Source organism: Panthera pardus, unplaced genomic scaffold, assembly GCF_024362965.1.
Source record: "Panthera pardus isolate Hobbes unplaced genomic scaffold, ASM2436296v1 HiC_scaffold_12, whole genome shotgun sequence".
Lineage (NCBI taxonomy): Eukaryota > Metazoa > Chordata > Mammalia > Carnivora > Felidae > Panthera > Panthera pardus.
This window is the reverse complement of record NW_026526677.1, coordinates 3,596,359-3,614,286: the sequence shown is the minus strand read 5'-3', so window position 1 is coordinate 3,614,286 and position 17,928 is coordinate 3,596,359. Positions and strand designations below refer to the sequence as shown.

Below are 17,928 nucleotides of genomic sequence, written 5' to 3'. Positions count from 1 at the left end.
CGGGGCGGGGGGGGCGGGGGGGGGTGGGGAGGGCTGGGGCGCGGGAGGTGCGGTCCAGCCCCCGCTGGCACAGGGAGGCAGAAGGAGACGCCCCCTCGGCCCTGCCTCTGCACAGTCGCCGTCACGCGTAACTGGCCGAGACCGCGGGGTTCGTTTTCTTTAAATCCCTCGTTCAGCCGTTCGTCCGTTTCCCTCTAGGGGATCGTTTTCGCACCGGTGCGTCTTCTTTGTTGTGTCCTTTCTTCTGTCCTCCGGCTGCTGACGTTTCTGCTGGCACAATGGCAGAGCCACCAGACCGGCCACCGCCCGTAGCGGGAGCCGGGCCGTGTCCCCTCCCGCTGCTCTAACTTCACGTCCACTCCGCGGTGGGGTCCGCGTGCCCCTGCGCTGACCCGCCGGGCCCAGAGGCGTCAGCTCCCTGCCGCCTGGGATTTGTGACATTTCAAAGCCTCCGATAAGGTGTCCCACAAAGCAGCTCGGAGCCCCGCTTAGCTACTTGCTGGGATCAATTTTCTGGAATTACGGCATAATGATGGGGTTTTAACTGCTCGTCAGTTCCGTGCAGAACAAAGCAGGTTGTTTGATTTGAGCCCCGGCTGCAAGAAGGCTCAGAAAGGTGGCCCTGACCTTAATGAAATGGGGGAGATGTGATTGACGTCCCTCCGGGGGCTGGGCTGGGCCCGGTCAAGCCCCCCAAGCCAGCAGGGAGGGGGTGTCGGGAGAGCTGTACGGCCAGTGGCCGCTCGCGAGTTAACCCTTGTTCGGGGCGACCAAATACGGCGCCTGGTGACTCAGTGAGGAAACGAAGGGCTGGGGGCCTTCGCGCCCGAGCCCCGTCCCCCGCTGAGCGGTCACGGGCGTTTTCAAGGTCCATCTGCCGGACCCGCAGCTCTCAGGGGGGCACGCCTCTGGTCCCCACGCGGAGGAGCTCTTGTGGGTGGCATTTCAAGGAGGACGCGCCCCTGGGCTGACGCGGAGCCCTGCCTGCCCCCAGGGCCCCGGGGACTGACACCCCAGGGATGGGCTGGGGAGCAGGTGGCAAAGGTTTGGGAGGACAGACGGACGGGTCGGTGCTTCCAGACCCTCGCCTGCCTGCGTACGGGAGGCCTGCTGGGCTTGTTCAGAATGCAGATTCCGTGGTGCCCTGGAATCTGAGTTTTAACAAGCTCCCCTTCTGCCTCCCCACCCTACCCCTGCCCCCCCCGCCCTTGGCAACCACCCATCCGCCTTCTGTCTCTACGGGTTTACCAGTAAATACTCCGGTTGTTTCCTGTAAGTGAAACCATACCGTATGTGGCCGTTTATCCTACCCAGACCCGGTGGCGATCCTTCCACGAGAGCCGGGTCCTAGGAACGATCCTCAGGGGGGTCGTGAGGCCCCCAGAGTAGGCTCTGTGATCGAGCCCCCGGTGTAGACGGGGGGAGGGGGTGCCGCAGGGGGCAGGGGCGGGGCGGTCAGGTGCCCAGGCTCACACGTGGATTTGATCCAGGGTGGCTCCCGGGTCCCGTGCTCACCTGCTGCCTCCGGGCTCCCCTACAAGCATGTGTTTGTCGACCATTGTGTCACAAAGACAAATGTTTGAAGAAAGAAGAATTACAGCTCGAGCGCCCGCTTCCGTCCTGGCCTGACTCCCTCTTCGGCGTCTGTCTTGGTGCTCTGCTGTCCTCCGGGCTCTGGATTTCGGGGACCTGGGCTTGTCTCTTGGGCCCGCTGGCCGTGGTGGTGAGGCCACGTGGCCATCCTTTTGTGCCCTGACCACGTTCAGCACACGGCTTGCCCTCAGATGGGGGGGGGAGGCCGCCACCCCGACCCGGCCCATCTTGGCATCTGTTCTGGGTCCGGTTTCCTGCCCCTTATGAACCAGTCACCGGATGGCTCAGAGCCTCAGTTGGGGCGCCCGTAAAGACGGGTGTGTTATCCCCGCGTGGAGGCCTTGAGGCTGGGGTGGGAAGAGACCCCTTATCGGAGGGGTGCAGACACTGGCGGGGCTCACATCACGTCTGTGCGACGTGACCCCCTTGTCACGCTGGCACGAACCTCGCGGGAAGCGAGGGAACCTCGCGAGAGCCACTGCTGTCCGCGTGGGCGGGGTGGGGGCGGGGCTCAGAGCACAGCTGGGAGGGACAGAAGGACGGGCACTCGCCTGTGGGCCCAGTCGCTCACAGTGTCCCTTGAGCTGAGACCCCGGGACTGCCCCCGGGCGCAGCGTGAGCCTTCACATCCCCTGCTGCCGGCCAGGCCTGAAGTCCGCAATGACTCTACCCCTTGGCTCCAAAGCCGGAGCGACAGCCTCAGTGCCAGGGTCCAGCAGCGGGGCCTGGTGGGGTCTGTGGCCAAGTGGAGAAGGTGCCCCCAACCTTTGACGAACGACGGTCTCCCCACAGCTCCAGCCTCCTGGTGCCAATGCTTCCGAGGTTTAAAGAAGCAGGAAATTTATTATTTTATATAAAATGTTTTTATTTCTTACACATAACCGAAGCCACATGAGGCTGGTCTGTACACCAAACCCACTCCTGGCCACCGGGTTCCAGTCTTGGTCCTTGACCCAGATACCTCTGGGAGAGGGTCCTAGTGTCTGTCCTAAGGTGTCACAGCACCTGCGCAGCTCAGTCGGTCGAGCGGCCGACTCTCGATCTCAGCTCAGGTCATGATCTCACAGCTGACATCAAGGATCCTGCTTGGAATTCTCTCTCCCCGTCTCTCTCTGCCCTTCCCACTCGCTCGCTCGCTCTCTCCAAATAAATAAGGAAACATTAAAAAAAAAAAATGATCGGGGGCGCCTGGGTGGCTCTGTCGGTGAAGCGTCCGAATTTGGCTCAGGTCAGGATCTCGTGGCTCGTGGGTTCAAGCCCCGCATGGGGCTCTGTGCTGGAGCCTGGAGCCTGCTTCAGATTCTGTGTCTCCCCCTCTCTCTGCCCCTCCCCTGCTCTCACTCTCTCTTCTCAAAAATAAACATTTTTAAAAATTAAAAAAAAAAAAGATTTCAGGCACAAATTCTAAGCAAGAGTGCCCGGGATCAAATACCAGGTGACCTTGGGCAAAGTCGTTAAACTTTCTGTGCCTTTGTTTCCTCATCCATAAAACGACAGTACAAGTTTGGCCAATTACCAGACTTCTTTTCGCTGTGATTATTATTCCCTTTAAAGACGAGCAAGTGTCCGTACAGAGGGCCGGTCAGGTAGAGCGGATTAAGTGTAGATGCTGGGGCCAAACAGGATCGGGTTCAAATCCCAGCCCTGCTGTTGTCCCGCAGTTGACCTTGGGCATGGCATTCAACCTCCTGCATCTCTGTGGTCGTTGGTAAATCCGCGGATAGAAATCCTTCCTACTGCGTGGCGTGGGTTGCGAGGGTCGGGCTAACCCGCCGGTGACTTCCGAGCACAGGGCGCAGTAGAGGGGAGTCCTCCTGAGCCTGTGGTGGTGTTACCACACCCACGCTCACTCGGCCTGAGCACTGAGAGGAGGGGTTGCCACGGGCCGGCGAGAAGGACAGAAGAGTGAGATGCCTTCGAGAACGGGCGTCGGGTGGAGAAACCCCCTCATGTCTTCCTTCCTGGGAGATAGTGCGGCCTCAGCCTGGCCCGCCCGGCCCAGCTTTCTCCCAGCGGCCACAGCCACGGCCACGCTGCTCAGCATGTGGTTGCTGGAGGCACCTCGGTAGCCCGCGGGGCCATCTCTGCAGCTCCCTCGCTTTCCCGTGCCCCATATCGCCAACGGGAAGGCCCTGGAGATCAGAAGGCGGGCCGAGGGAGGGATGGGTACTTCTGCCCGCATCCCCTGCTTCCCCAGGGCATCTCCGGCAGAGGCTTTGCCGGCTCCGTGGCTCTGACACCCGTGGGAAGGCCCCCCCACACACTGTGACGCTGGCCGCTCGGGGGTGGCCCAGCGGGGCTCTGACAACACAGCCTCTCGTCCCCCCTCCCTGACCTGCCCGGCCAGCGGCCTCCTGTTGCTGAGTTCCGGCCGCTCACCTCTGCCCTTGTCTCCTGGGCTCTCCCGCTGGCTGGGCGGCCGGCTCCCACGATGAAATCACCCCCATTTGAAAGACCTGGAGAGGCTCCTGGTTCCTGGCTGGGCCCGGCTGGTTTAGCAGCTCATACCGAAAGCACACCCACTGTGCACAGACATGTGCAAACTCAGAGGCCCTGTCCTGACGCCTCCTTAATGCAGAGGGGGGTACTTCTGGACGGAGGGGGGCGCTTGTGGACAGAGGGGGGTGCTTCTAGATGAATGAAAGCCCTCTGAACCTGAAGCTGATTCAGACTCAGACCCCCTCCTTGCCTGTCCCGAGGCCGCCTCCCTTCCTGGTGACGGAGCTCACTGCTGGGCTCGCCCAGAGGTTCACAGCGGCACGCCTCACTTTATTTCCATCTTGACCCCGCCGCTTACCAGACAAGCCATTTAAGTTCCTCTGGGCCTCAGTTTCCTCCTCTGGAAACCCAGAGAAGGAACAGCACCTCCTTCCTCTGATGACTGTGGGAGGGTTTGGGGTTTTCTTGTTTCTTGGGGGGTTTTTTAAAGTTCATTTATGTATTTTGAGAGAGGGGAGAGAGCGTGTCCAAGTCGGGGAGGCACAGAGAGAGAGACAGAGAGAGAGAGAGAGAGAGAGAGAGAGAATCCCAAGCAGGCTCTGCACCATTAGTGAGGAGCCCAATGTGGGGCTCGAACTCATCAGCCATGAGATCATGACCTGAGCCAAAGTCGGACATTTGAGCCACCCAGGCACCCCCGGGAGGTTTAAATAAGGTCACTACTTCCTGTGACAGGTCTCAAGACCGTGCCGGGCACCCGCGAGCTCAGAGCTCGGATTGACGTGATGACCGCCCTTATCAGCCCTCCAGCCCTCAGCCTCCGCTGACTGTCGTTCGGGAGGAGGGTCGTTGATAACAGATGATTCTCCACTGTTGTGCGCTAAGAGCCATTCGTTCATTCACTGAGCGCCACTCCGCGGAAGGGCCCCCGTCCCGGGATAGGGATCATATGGAAGGTGGTGTGGACACCGTGAGCAAGAGAGGTCCCAAGAGGAGTTGGGTTTTGTCTGACACTGAGGGGGATGATCAGGGGCTTCCTGGAGGAGGCAGCGTTTGAATTGTGTCTAGTCTGTTGGGATTACAGCTAAGAGTGCAGCTCAGCAGTCAGACTGTCTACGTGGCCGTGAAGCTGGAGTGAGTGACCTTGGCCCACGCTGCGCCCTTTGTGACCTCAAGACACCCACCTGTGACCCGGGGTCCTCAGGATTGACAGAGCAGGATGTTAGGAGCACAGGCTCTGGGACCAGCCTGCCTGGCCCCTCCCTGGCTGGCTGAGTAACCTTGGCCGGGACTTGATTTCCTGTACCTCGGGTTTTCCATCTGTAAAATGGGAGAGTGAGCGTCCCTGTCCTGTGGGGTCTGAGGGAAGGCAGAACAGGTGAACTCGCGTGAAGGTCTCGGTCCAGAATGTCGTCGCCCTCGCTGGCCGGATGGTGCAGAGGACGAGAGTGCCCTTGTGTCGTCGATGACTCTGCCTTCCCTCCCTGCCTGCAGCCGCCACCTTCATGGAGCACTGGAAGCGGAAACAGATGCGGCTCAATTACCGCTGGGACCTCACCGGCTTCGAGGAAGAGGAGGTGAGCGGGTTTGTCCCTGCGATCCCCACGCCGCACCCCTGCCCCCAGCCGGTCGCCTCCTGGGGACTCACAGGGGAGCCTGAGATCGCGGGGTCTGCTCGAGTCTGCGATCTCGAAGCTCCCGTGGACGTGCTCAGGCTCTCCGCACTGACCCCGTCGCGTCTGGGGCGGCCTGGAGGGTCTGGGAGGGCCGGCCATCCTCTTTGCCTGCAGTCGGGCCTGGCTGGGGAGACCCCTGCCCCAAAGCCCCTGGCCACTGCCCCACCCCGGATCAGTAGCTCCGGCCAGAATTCCCTGGGGGCGGTGGGAGGGACTAAAGAGAAAAGAGGCCCCCACACGCGGCTGCATCACAGGACGGAGCTTCATCGTGTGGCCCCACGACCGCGACTTCCTTTTATAGAACACGTTCTTGGTTTTTAGTTTTTATGGGTTTTGTTAATGTTTTTATTTTATTTTATTTTATTTTGAGAGAGACAGAGTGCAAGCAGGGGAGGGGCAGGGAGAGGGGGAGACACAGAATCCGAAGCAGGCTCCCGGCTCTGAGCCGTCAGCACAGAGCCCGATGCGGGGCTCGAACCCGTGAACCACGAGATCATGACCTGAGCGGAAGTCGGACCCTTAACCGACTGAGCCCCGCGGGCGCCCCTATGTTATTTTATCTTTAAAGTAAACTCTGCCCGCAGCATGGGGCTCGAGCTCACGACCCCAAGTTCAAGAGTCACGTGCTCTTCTGACTGAGGCAACCAGGCGGCCCTACGCGCTTTTTTTTTTTTTTTAAAGAAGCCTATCCTGCACTTTCACTGTGACCGGGAAATCCCTTCCACTGATTTTGTTAACATCCCTCTTGTGTTTTTCCACACACCGCGCTCCCTCCTGGGACTGAAGGGCCCGCCGCTGGTCAGCCAGGGAGGCCGGTGCCAACTCTGTGCTGACTGTGCCGTCGGTAGACAAGGGGGAGAGAGAACCACAGCGGCTTAGAGAGACAAGATCGCCCTCTCGGGCCGGGCTACTGGGTCCCGTCCCGATGCGGCACCGCCCTCGCCGTGTGACCTGGGGCGAGTCTCTGTGCCTCAGTGTCCTCGCCTCTCAAATACAGATTGAGGAATAGTCCTCACTCGGTGGGGTTTGAGGGGATCTTGAAGGCTCAGCAGATCTGGAGCAGGGCCCAGCCACGGGAAAGGCCCCAGAACCGGGCCCCCAGCTAGCCACCACCGGCGGGCAGTTCTTTAGGGGTGCTGCCCCACATGGGACCCAGCACGCTGCCCCCACGGCCCGGCCATCCACCTGGACGTCCGCCGGGCAAGCTGCCTTCCTTGTAACTTTCTATAGAAATACTCGAGTAGCACAGAAAGCAGTCTTCTTCTTCTTTAAGAAGATTTAGAATGACGTGCCTGTGGTTGAAGGAGAGTGGGGTCCGGGGTGAGGGGCAGCCCCCTTTGTTCTACCCCTCGGGGACGTTGGACACGGGTCCCCAGCCCGAATGAGTTCCCCGGAGTGAACCTCCCGCCCCCCACAGCCGGCCGGGAGCTGGTCACTGGTGGGAAGGCAGTTCCTCTGTAGGGGTCTGAGCCCCGGGCCGGCAGCCGGCACAGTTGGCTGGCCCGCATGCCCTTACCCCTGGTCTCCGACATCCGGCCCTCGGGGGCCCCCAAAACCCCACGAGCTGCAGGAGCCACCTGGGCGGCTACGGCCGGTCCCACCCCCACGCCCGCCTCGCCCACTGTGCGTACCTGCCTCCTTCCTAGTTCTTGAGAAAACGATCTCGAGAGGACGCAGCCTATCTTAAAAAAACAGCACAAAGTAACGTGATCTTTTTGTCTTTGTTTTTACGTCCTGGTGCCCCGAAGGAGGCCGTCAAGGTTTGGATTTTTTGTCACTCCACTGTCTGCCCGTGGCCTGTCTTCCTGGGAGAGGGACCTTCTCGCACACTGACGCGTCTGTGCTGCCCAGCTCCCGGCTTCCACCGTGGGCAGGGGTCTCTGCTTCCTCCCCCTCCTCCGGGCCTCTCTTAACCCTCGTTCTTCCTTCCAGCACCCCCTTCGCTGACCTGCTCTGGGCTCGCCTGAGGCCCGGCGCCTCTCGTCTGCCCGCACTCGCTGATGCTCACTGCCGTCTCTTCCGACCCCCACGGCTCCTGCCAGAACCATCTCGGGGGCCAGTTCGTGGCTGGGTGCTCGCAACGGGAACGTGGGTTGGGGGGGGGGGGTGGCCTGGGCAGGCCGCAGCCTCGCACACACGACCTGCCTCCTGGACACGGACGCCAGGGGGCCGGGGTTCCCAGCGAGGGGGAGAGTCCTGGGTGGGGACAGGGCAGCAGCCAGCTACGAACTGCCCCCACGGGGCGCCCGAGGCCAAGGGCTGAGTTTGTCTTGTGGGCTCGTGCCGAGGCTCTCAAACTGACAGTTAACGAGGCCCCGCGTGGATTTGGTTTTCTTCCACAGGACCATCCCAGAGCCGAATATGAAGCCAGAGTTTTGGAGAAGTCACTTAGGAAAGAATCCAAAAGCAAAGAGGTACGGCGGCCACTGCCCAGGTGGCTTTCCTAGTAATAAAACACTGTGTGCCCGTCGGTGGTGGAGACCAGGGCCCGGACCCCAGACAGGGGCCAGAGAGTAAATATCTTAGGCTCTGCAGACCTCGGTCACAACCACTCAGTTCTTCTGTTCGTAGGTGAACAGCAGCCATAGACAAGAGGTAGACAAGTGAGCCAGTGAAACCTCATCTGTAAAAACAAGCAAGGGGCCAGGTTTGGCCTACAGGCTGAAGTTTTCCGAACTCTGCTGGGGGTCCCCCTCCTTGATCTATCCTAGGGGCATCTCAGACCTCAGCCGACACGTCCACACCCGGAGCCAGGGAGCCGTGGAGCTTTTTCACAGGACGCTTGACATCCAGTGTGTCCAGCCCTTGTGTTCCGTGTTGAATGATGCGATAGAAGGGGTTGCCCAGCCAGCACCCTTGAGCACACGGCCAATTCCCTGCCCCCCCCCCCAGACGTGGGGGCGAGAGAGAAGTGCTCCACGCTGGTCTCAAGATCACGACCTGTTCGTAATCAGGCACTTTGCTTCTCCCCGAACCTCTCATTCAAATGGGCTGTCTCATGTTTGCAGACTGATTTCTGGCCCACCTCTAGAGGCGTGTGGCTGTTTTCCTAGGAAGGTGTTTTACGTGCCCTGGAACAAGCCCGGAGGGCAGGGCGCTGGCCCCCATCAGCCTCCGCCTGCGGCTGGGGAAGTTTGTGTCTGTCTTGAAGGGTGGGAGGCAGACGCTCCCTGAGCCCCGCGGTCCACACTCACACCCCCCAGCCTCTGGGGCTGCTGAGGCGAACCCCTGGGTTTATCTTCCTACTGAGGCACGCGGACGGGGTTTGCTCGCTCCGAGCGGCCAGAGGTGGCAGTTGGCACGGTCCCCTCTGGGGGATAAAGTGAGCGCACCAGAACCCTGGTCTCGGGCCACAGCTCCCGGAACGTGGCAGAAATCCGGCTTAGTCCTGCTGCACCCAGGAAGGGGGTACGCGCTCTTGGGGTTCGAGTGGGACTCCAGGCTGCAAATAGCCACACGGGCGTGAGTCGCCACCCCAAATGAGGTCATTGTTTCCGTTAAATCAGAACGAGTGCACAGCCCCCGAGACAGTCCACCCCGTGGCTTCACGGTGGCACCTCTTAGCAATAGGCTCTGTGGCACCCGTGACATCCATTGAGGTCGCGGGACTCAACCAAGCCCCAACAGCGGATCTGGGCAGCCGTGCCAGGGGCGCCTCCCGGACCCTGTCACTCCGCCTCTGGGCTGTGATCGTGAGAACAGCAAAGGTACCTGGTTCCTTCACGCAGGGCTCTGATGGCGACCCCAGGGCCCGTATGCTCCTGGCGGGCACGCCCCGGATTTTCTCCTCGGTTTCCTTGGGCCCCTAGCGGCTACTTTATGGTTGTAATTGTTCCCCAGCTCTGGCACCAGATTCAGTTACCAGAGAAAAAGAGACCCACCCCTTACTTGGCCTATGAACTTGCACTTCTGGGCGTGGCTTCCCTCGCCGGCGTAAACCGCTCAGAGTAACCTGTCTTTGCATGCCGCGCGCGCCGTGGAGATGACAGTGGCCACGTCCCCAGCGGGCGCTTCAGAGCCTTGCCAGCCTTTCCCCGCTGAGGCCATCGCGAAAGCCCGGTCTCCCGTTCCCAGACCTTTGCCGCCAACTCTTACTGGTTGCAAACGCTCAGAACCCGAATCGGCCTGGCCCCCGCGGCCTCCGAGCCTCGTCACGCTTCACCCCACGGTGCTCTCTTGTTCCCTCCACCCGCCCCCAGAAGCGCCGGCATATTCCAGAGGAGTCAACAAACAAATGGAAGCAGAGGGTTAAGACAGCCATGGCGGGGGTGAAATTGGTACTTTTGTGTTTCGGGGGCAACGCGAGTCTTGACTTGTTTGCCGACGACCAAAGTCCGTTGTGTGTCTCCTCCACGAAGTCTGTTGTGTTCTTTTCTTTAACACTCACGTTCACGCCTCTTTGCCTTCCTTCCACACCCGTCGAGCCGTGCCCATGTGTGTTGAGATGTCACTGCATGGCTCCAGTGGGTCTGCGTGGGGGGGGGGAGGGGGGGGAGGGGGCTCCGGCCTTGCCTGGAGCTCGCGAGTCCTGCTTGTCACAGCTGCCTGCCAGCGGTCGTCGCATTTCCATTAACACGCATGCCACCCGGCCCCGGAGCGCACGGCGTCCCGTGCGGCGCCCTCGCCAGCGTCGTCCGACCTGATACGTGCGTGTCCCCGTCCAGAAACCCGCCCCCGTTCTCGGAACCTCGTGGGTTGGTGACCAGCTGCTGCTACTCACGGGCCCGCCAGACCGGGCCGTCCCTGAGCCAGGGAGCCTTGGGGCCACGAGTCGCGCGGTTCGCCGATGCTACGCGGCAACCAGCGTTTTTACCTTGGAATGCTAGTTGCCTGTTTCGGCTTGCCCTGCAGAGGGAAAAATAACTATTATGGTCTGGGTGGCAGAGGGCAAGACCTCTTAGATCTTCTCGCCTTCCACGGGAGACTTTGGCCGCAGACGTAGGCTTCTTCTCCCAGACGTGGGCCTAACCGCCTCCTTTAGAAAGGTGTTTGGGTCTGTTACGCCCCGGACGCAGACGAACCACATTTTTAAACGCTATTTTTTCTGTCACATGACATCGTCTGCTAGGTGGTAAGACCCCAGGCCCCTCCTTGGACACTAGGCGTCTGCTTTCACGCATCACCCGCAAGCTTTTTTTTTTTTTTTCGAAGGTGTGCTGAGTATTTCTGTCTGTCCAAGTCGTTCACCCATGCCCCACCGCGCGCGCACAGACTTCTCTCCTCCGCGACGGTTCCCACCAGGTGACCCAACATTGTTTCCTGTTGTAGACAGACAAGGTGAAGCTGACCTGGAGAGATCGGTTCCCAGCCTACGTCACCAACTTGGTCTCCATTGTCTTCATGGTAAGTTCCGGAAGGCTAAGGCGGGAGAGGTCAGGGAGGCCCACGGGGAGAGGTGTGTGCTCGCCCAGACCAGAGTCGGCTATCAACGTGACATTTGCTCCCGTCCCAGGGTGCAGGGTGGGGGGGGGCCCCGAATGATGGGAGGGGACCAGCATTCCGCAGAGACCCCAGGGGACCCATGGGCCCCCGGGTACACGGTCCCCTGCACACGGCTCTCGCTCCCAGAGTGACACGTTCACGCCATTAGTCGTTCAAACCTAAAACTTTACCCATGTGAAGACAAAACTGGGTGGGGTTTTTTGGGGGTTTTTTTAAAGAAAATCATGAAATAAATAATGCACAGCCAGAACAAGAATGAGAACAGTGCTGTTGAAGCAGCTACGCCTTAGCCAGAGCCCTCCCGCCTCCCAGGCAGCCACCTCGCCAAGGGTCCGTCGCTCCAGGCCCATCAACGCTGCCGATTTAAATCAGCCAACGCCCTGGCTCTCTTTGGGGGTTTTCACCCCACATTACTTGGGTCTCATCCCTGGAAGGCCTCAGCCCCCTGCTACCTGCTCTTTGATCCTCCCGAGAGGTCAGGGCCACCTGCGGGCACTGTAAAAAGGACCGGCCCCTTGCCCGGCTTTACATTAGAGTCTCGCACGGCCCCCGGCCCTGTGGGCTGATACCCAGGGGCCTGGGGTTGGCCGCCGTGGACCGGACCGGTGCCGAGTGCGTATCCAGCGGCCTGAGGGCCTTGCGGGGCGTCTCTCACTGAGTCCTGGAAACCTGCCTGGCCTGATACCTCCCCCTCCTGCTGATGAGGACACAGGCCACGGGGCGCGTCCCTCCCCCCAGGCCACCAGGCAGGAGGTGGTAGGCCCAGGTGCCACTCAGGCATCCTGCCCCCGGAGCCCCCCTGCTCTGTGTGAACCCAACTGGAGGTGGGGGGCGTGCCTTTGTCCCTCACGGATGAATCAGTCACGGCTCTGTCCCCCGCCCAGGAGCTTCATTCGCCGAGCACACGCTGGTTGAGTGCGCCCCCACATTCCTGGTCCCGGGAAGGCCAGCGTGAACATGTCAGCTAGACCCCCGTGGACCTTTTGACCCAGAGGGGGGATCGCCCGCGGGCAGTGAGACCGTTGTGGGGGCGCACAGCCCCTTGGCGGGGAGAGGGGGACACCCTCCCCACTGAGTCATCCTGCGGGCCAGCCGCCCTGTCCCCACCTCCACGTGCTGCCTGGGGCCGTCTCTGGGGCCAGGGTGGTGCCCTCCCCTGGGTGGGGCCCTTTGGCAGGAGAGAGGGAGTTTCCAAGGAAAGCCCTCATTCCCGGGGCTGGCTGGGGAACGCGGTCAGGGTGTGGCGTGGGCTGCAGAAGCTTCCTGAGCGGGGCGTGGTCACCACCGGGCACCCACAGATGTGTGCAGAGCGAAGTTTAAAATAGGAGCTTTCCTAGATTTCTGATGGCTGCAGCCTTGCTCGGTGTTGGGGGGGGGGGGGGGAGGAGGAGCCACAAGCTTTCCAGGCTGTGACCTGAGACACAGAGGACAGCCCCACGCCTCTGCAGCACGGTCCCGGTCCAGGAGCCACGAGGGATCAGCCTAACCGGGCAGGGCCTGCCCTCCCCACCCTTAACGGGAGGAAGTGACACGGGTCCACACAGAAGGGAACGGAAACTGCACAGAGCCTGGCCCACAGGTGGAGTTGGGCTTGGTCCACAGCCGGGCTCAGCCACCCTCATTCTCAGTGCGCCCCTGGGGTGGGGGGATCCTCAGTGCGTCCTTGGGGTCGGGGTGGGGAGCTGCCTGTGTCCTCCTGCCAGTTCAGGACAGCTGGAGAGTAAAGATGGAATCATCCGTGGGGAGTTAGGGCCTCTGAGGAAAAGCAAGAGGAACCCAGAGCTCCACACGGACTAAAGTCACCATCCCAGCCAGCGCACCCCCCCCCGCCCCCACCTCGGTTACCGAACGCCTCCTGCTCAGGGCCACGCTGTGGGCAGAACCTCCTCCCCCCCCAAGTCAGCCTGGCTCGCACACACCAGGCCAGCCCCTGGGGTTCCAACCACCCTGTGCCCTGTTGGGGTCCGTGGGTGGGAAAGGAGGCACGGTGCCCCACGGCAGGTGGCAGAGAGACCCCGTGAATGTCAGGCTGGGTGGACTCACCTGGTGAATCCCGGCTTGAGCTGGGTGACCTGGCCTGCTTCCCTGGCCTCTCCGAACTCAGTGCCTTTTCTCAGAGAACAGAAACCAGCCCCTCGTTCATCTGTCCGTGAAGGTTTGCCAGCCTAGAGCCCTGGCATTGAGAGGCTGACAGGAGCCCATGTCTGTGTTGAACCCGAATTGCTGTAGGCTTGGGGCTGGAGCTAGGCGTGTGGGGGTCTGACGGGACCTCCTCCCCCCGCAGATTGCCGTGACCTTCGCCATCGTGCTGGGAGTCATCATCTACAGGATCTCCACCGCAGCCGCCTTAGCCATGAACTCCTCCCCGTCCGTGCGGTCCAACATCCGGGTCACGGTCACGGCCACCGCGGTCATCATCAACCTGGTGGTCATCATCCTCCTGGACGAGGTCTACGGCTGCATAGCCAGGTGGCTCACCAAGATTGGTGAGTGCGCGCCCCAGGCGACCGTGGCCGCCTTCCCGCTGTGGGGCCTTGGGCTGGCCCCTCACCCTCTCTGGGCTTCACTCACGTGAGAGGGGTCACGTGCATCTCACCCCTTCTAGAAGTCCCAAAGACAGAGAAGAGCTTCGAGGAGAGGCTGATCTTCAAGGCTTTCCTGCTGAAGTTCGTGAATTCCTACACCCCCATCTTTTACGTGGCTTTCTTCAAAGGCAGGTAGGGACTTCAGTTACTGAAACTCACGGTCTCTCCCAACACGGTCCTCCCAGTGCAGGAGAGACTCTCCTCCCCATCTCCCTGCAGGCTGGAGGCCAAGGCCCAGGGCAGAGCGGTCAGTGTGGTTCTCACAGCCTAGCCCATGGAGAGGCCTGGCTTCTACAGGGGTGCCAGACAGCAGGGACCCCAGGAAGCAGGGACCCCAGACAGCAGGGACCCAGGGCAGGAGGGACCCCAGACGGGAGGGACCCCAGACAGCAGGGACCCCGGGCAGGAGGGACCCCAGACGGGAGAGACCCCAGACACCAGGGACCCCGGGCAGGAGGGACCCCGGGCAGGAGGGACCCTGGGCAGGAGGGACCCCAGACAGGAGGGACCCCGGGCAACAGGGACCCCAGACAGCAGGGACCCCAGACACCAGTGACCCCGGGCAGGAGGGACCCCAGACAGGAGGGACCCTGGGCAGGAGGGACCCCAGACACCAGGGATCCCAGACAGGAGGGACCCTGGGCAGGAGGGACCCCAGACAGGAGGGACCCCGGGCAGGAGGGACCCCAGACAGCAGGGACCCCGGGCAGGAGGGACCCTGGGCAGGAGGGACCCCAGACAGGAGGGACCCCAGGCAACAGGGACCCGGGGCAGGAGGGACCCCAGATAGGAGGGACCCCGGGAACCAGGGACCCCAGGCAGCAGGGGCCCTCGACAACAGGACCCCAGGCAGCAGAGCCCAGGGCAGTGAGCTCCAGGTGCCCTCACAGGGGGGCGGGATGACTGGAGAGGATTAGGGTTGCAGGAGAAGGTAGGAGAAGGGCAGTCATGGCCAGCTTGCTGTTCCAGCTAGTGGTGTGGCAAACCCTGTGCCGGGACCCTCTGAGACACCCTGGGCTTGGAGGGGCTTGTGGCCCACCCCCCAAGACTCCCCAGCATCCCTCCTGCCAGGAGCTAGCGGGTGTGATCCCAGAACTCCTCCAAAGTCTTCTTCCTCAGCATCGTGTGATTTAGTGGCCACCGTCCCATGCCAGAGCCCAGCCAAGGGGTCCAGGCTCCCCTGAGATCATGCACGACAACGGGGCAGGACCTGAGAGGTCCCCACCCTGAACGTCCTGCAGGAGGCAGAGAATCTGCCTCAGGGACCTCCCCTCCCCAACCTGACTTGACCTTGGCAGGTGGAACGGTCTGCCCTCCAGCTGCTTCGCCTCAGTTCCCCACCCCCACCCTGCTGCTCGGGGCCGGGGGAGGGGGGGGAGGGGTTTCCCTCTCAGTTTCCCTCTGAAGTTCCGTCTCGTCTCACCCCCGTGGGTTTGGGAGTAATACACAGCACGGCGGTCCTGGCTCAGCCTGGGGGTGTGCTCGGGGGGGGGGGGGGGGTGGGATCCAGCCCCCTCCTCGGGGTCTCCCCGCGCTGCCCCTCCTCTCCCACTGCCCCCCCTCATTGCAGGTTTGTCGGCCGCCCGGGTGACTACGTGTACATTTTCCGTTCTTTCCGGATGGAGGAGGTAACTGACCCCGTGTTCTGTTCTGCTTCCCCAGTTGTGTCCCCACGGCAGACTCCGCAGAAGCACGTGTTGTCAAGTAGCGTTTCCCTCCTTCTTGGGGGAGTCCTTTTCTGCGGTCCGGCCGCTGGGGTGGGGTTTTGATCTCACTTGTTGTGTCCATGTAGGATTACCCTCAAAGGAGAAACCAAAGAACGATGCCAGTTGTATTTTCCCCCCCTTTTCTAGTATCTAGAAGGTTTTCGTCTCTGGTTAGAATGGATTCGTGGGGGAGAAACAGAACTCAGCTTCATTGTTTGACTTTAACATAGAAAGGCCCACCTCTCTCCCCTAAATCTGTGCTGGTGACCGTTGGCTTTTGCTTGGCCGATCCAGCCACCGTGGGCCTGGTTAGGGCACCTGCCACTCAGTTGGCTCCCGCAGCCCCGTCAGACCAAGCCGGGGCCCCAGGGCCGCCCGTGGCTCGGGCCTCGGGAACAGTAGGGTGGGCTTCAGGTACCGGGTGATCTGGCTGCCCAGGGCACAGCCTAGAGGTTCAACCCCCTGAGTGCCGGCCCCTGAACGTCCCAAGACGTGGGCCTCACCCGCAGTAACATGTTTGCAAAAGGACCGTGAAGTGATCTCCCCTTCTAGGACTCGTTCTTTACGTAAATGATACCCTGCCTAATTCTTTAATAGTTGCAGGAATTGGAGAAATGCCTTTGCAAAATAGAGTAAAGCCAAGGACATCGTTTTTTAAATGAACTTGTGGCTCTCCAACATAAATTCTGTGGTAACAGTGTAAAAAATGTTGTCCTGGACCTATGGAGGGGTCAGCTCTGCCCCAGAGGGCCGCCCAGTGTCCCGTGAGCTCTCTTCACTTGCACAAGTGAAGCTTCTGGTCTGTCGCCTGCCTGCCCATCACCCAGCCTAAGGCGGTTGGTGCAAGCCCAGCAAGGACAGGGGACAGGGACGTTAGACCTCAGAGGGGTAGCCAGCTGCCTCACCACGTGGCTTCCCAGCTACACAGGCCCCGGCCTGCCTTGGCCATACGGGGACTGTAGATGGACAGTGGTGCATGGGATCAGGCCACTGTAGCAAAAGACCACAGATCAGGTGGCCCCGAAACGACAGGACTATATATTCTCTTAGGTTCTAGAGGCCAGAAGCCCAAAATCAAGGAGCCAACAGGGCTGTGCTCTCTTTGAAGGCTCAGGAGCGGGTTCTTCAGGCCTCTGTCCTGACTTCTGGGGGCCGCTGGCATCCTCGGCTGGCCCTCCAATCTCTGTCTGTGTCTTCAGACAGTCTTCTGTGTATCTGTGTGCTTTCTCTTCTCATGAGGACACCAGTGACGGGATCAGGGCCCACCCTACTACAGTGTGACCTCGTCTTAACTCGGTCACGTCTGCAAAGACCCTTTTTCCAACTAAGGTCATACTCTGTGGTTCGGGGGTTAGGATGCGGACATATCTCTGTGGAAGACATATTCAACCCACAACATGAGGGCTGACCTCCCCTCGCTGGGGGCTGCGGCCATCTCTCCAGGATGGGCAGGGGAAGGGGGGCCTGATGCCCCTGCTGTCTGTCCTGCAGTGGGGGGGGGGGGGGGGTTCTGATGCACTTGCTCTCTGTCCCCCAGTGGGGGAGGGGCTAATGCACCTGCTATCTGTCCTGCAGTGGGGGTGGGGGGGCCTGATGCACCTGCTATCTGTCCCGCAGTGGGGGAGGGGCTAATGCACCTGCCGTCTGTCCCGCAGTTGGGGGGGGTGTCTGATGCACCTTCTCTCTGTCCCCCAGTGGGGGAGGGGCTAATGCCCCTGCTGTCTGTCCTGCAGTGGGGGGGGGGGGTCTGATGCACCTGCTGTCTGTCCCTCAGTGGGGGGGAGGGGTCTGATGCACCTGCTCTCTGTCCCCCAGTGGGAGAGGGGCTAATGCACCTGCTATCTGTCCCGCAGTGGGGGTGTGGGGGCCTGATGCACCTGCTGTCTGTCCCGCAGTGAGGGGGGGGTGTCTGATGCACCTGCTCTCTGTCCCCCAGTGGGGGAGGAGCTAATGCACCTGCTGTCTGTCCTGCAGTTGGGGGGGGTCTGATGCACCTACTGTCTGTCCTGCAGTTGGGGGGGGGGTCTGATGCACCTGCTGTCTGTCCTGCAATTGGGGGGGGTGGGGGGTCTGATGCACCTCCTCTCTGTCCCCCAGTGGGGGAGGGGCTAATGCACCCGCTGTCTGTCCCGCAGTGGGGGTGGGGGGGCCTGATGTACCTGCTCTCTGTCCCGCAGTGGGGGGGGGAGGGCTGATGCGCCTCCTCTCTGTCCCCCAGTGGGGGAGGGGCTAACGCACCTGCTCTCCGTCCCGCAGTGTGCCCCAGGGGGCTGCCTGATGGAGCTCTGTATCCAGCTCAGCATCATCATGCTGGGCAAGCAGCTCATTCAAAACAACCTGTTTGAGATCGGCATCCCGTGAGTAGCGTGTGGCCTCGGGTCCGAGTAGGGGGGGGGCGGGGGATGGGGCCCTATGGGGCCCCGGGGGGGGGGCCCTGGGGTGGTCTGAGTGGGTGACAGGTGGCGTGGGGTCTGGACCAGGATGGGA

General features: G+C 61.4%; 1 protein-coding gene across 1 annotated transcript in view; it reads left to right on the top strand.

Moving 5' to 3' along the window:
- ANO1 (anoctamin 1) overlaps nucleotides 1-17,928 on the top strand; it is a 141,320-nt gene that overhangs the window by 105,568 nt on the left and 17,824 nt on the right. Inside the window, 9 exon segments of the mRNA XM_053899345.1 lie at nucleotides 5,527-5,609; nucleotides 7,457-7,468; nucleotides 8,051-8,122; nucleotides 9,908-9,985; nucleotides 10,977-11,051; nucleotides 13,435-13,636; nucleotides 13,756-13,867; nucleotides 15,306-15,363; nucleotides 17,698-17,798. Coding sequence (XP_053755320.1) covers nucleotides 5,527-5,609; nucleotides 7,457-7,468; nucleotides 8,051-8,122; nucleotides 9,908-9,985; nucleotides 10,977-11,051; nucleotides 13,435-13,636; nucleotides 13,756-13,867; nucleotides 15,306-15,363; nucleotides 17,698-17,798 — 793 coding nt within the window.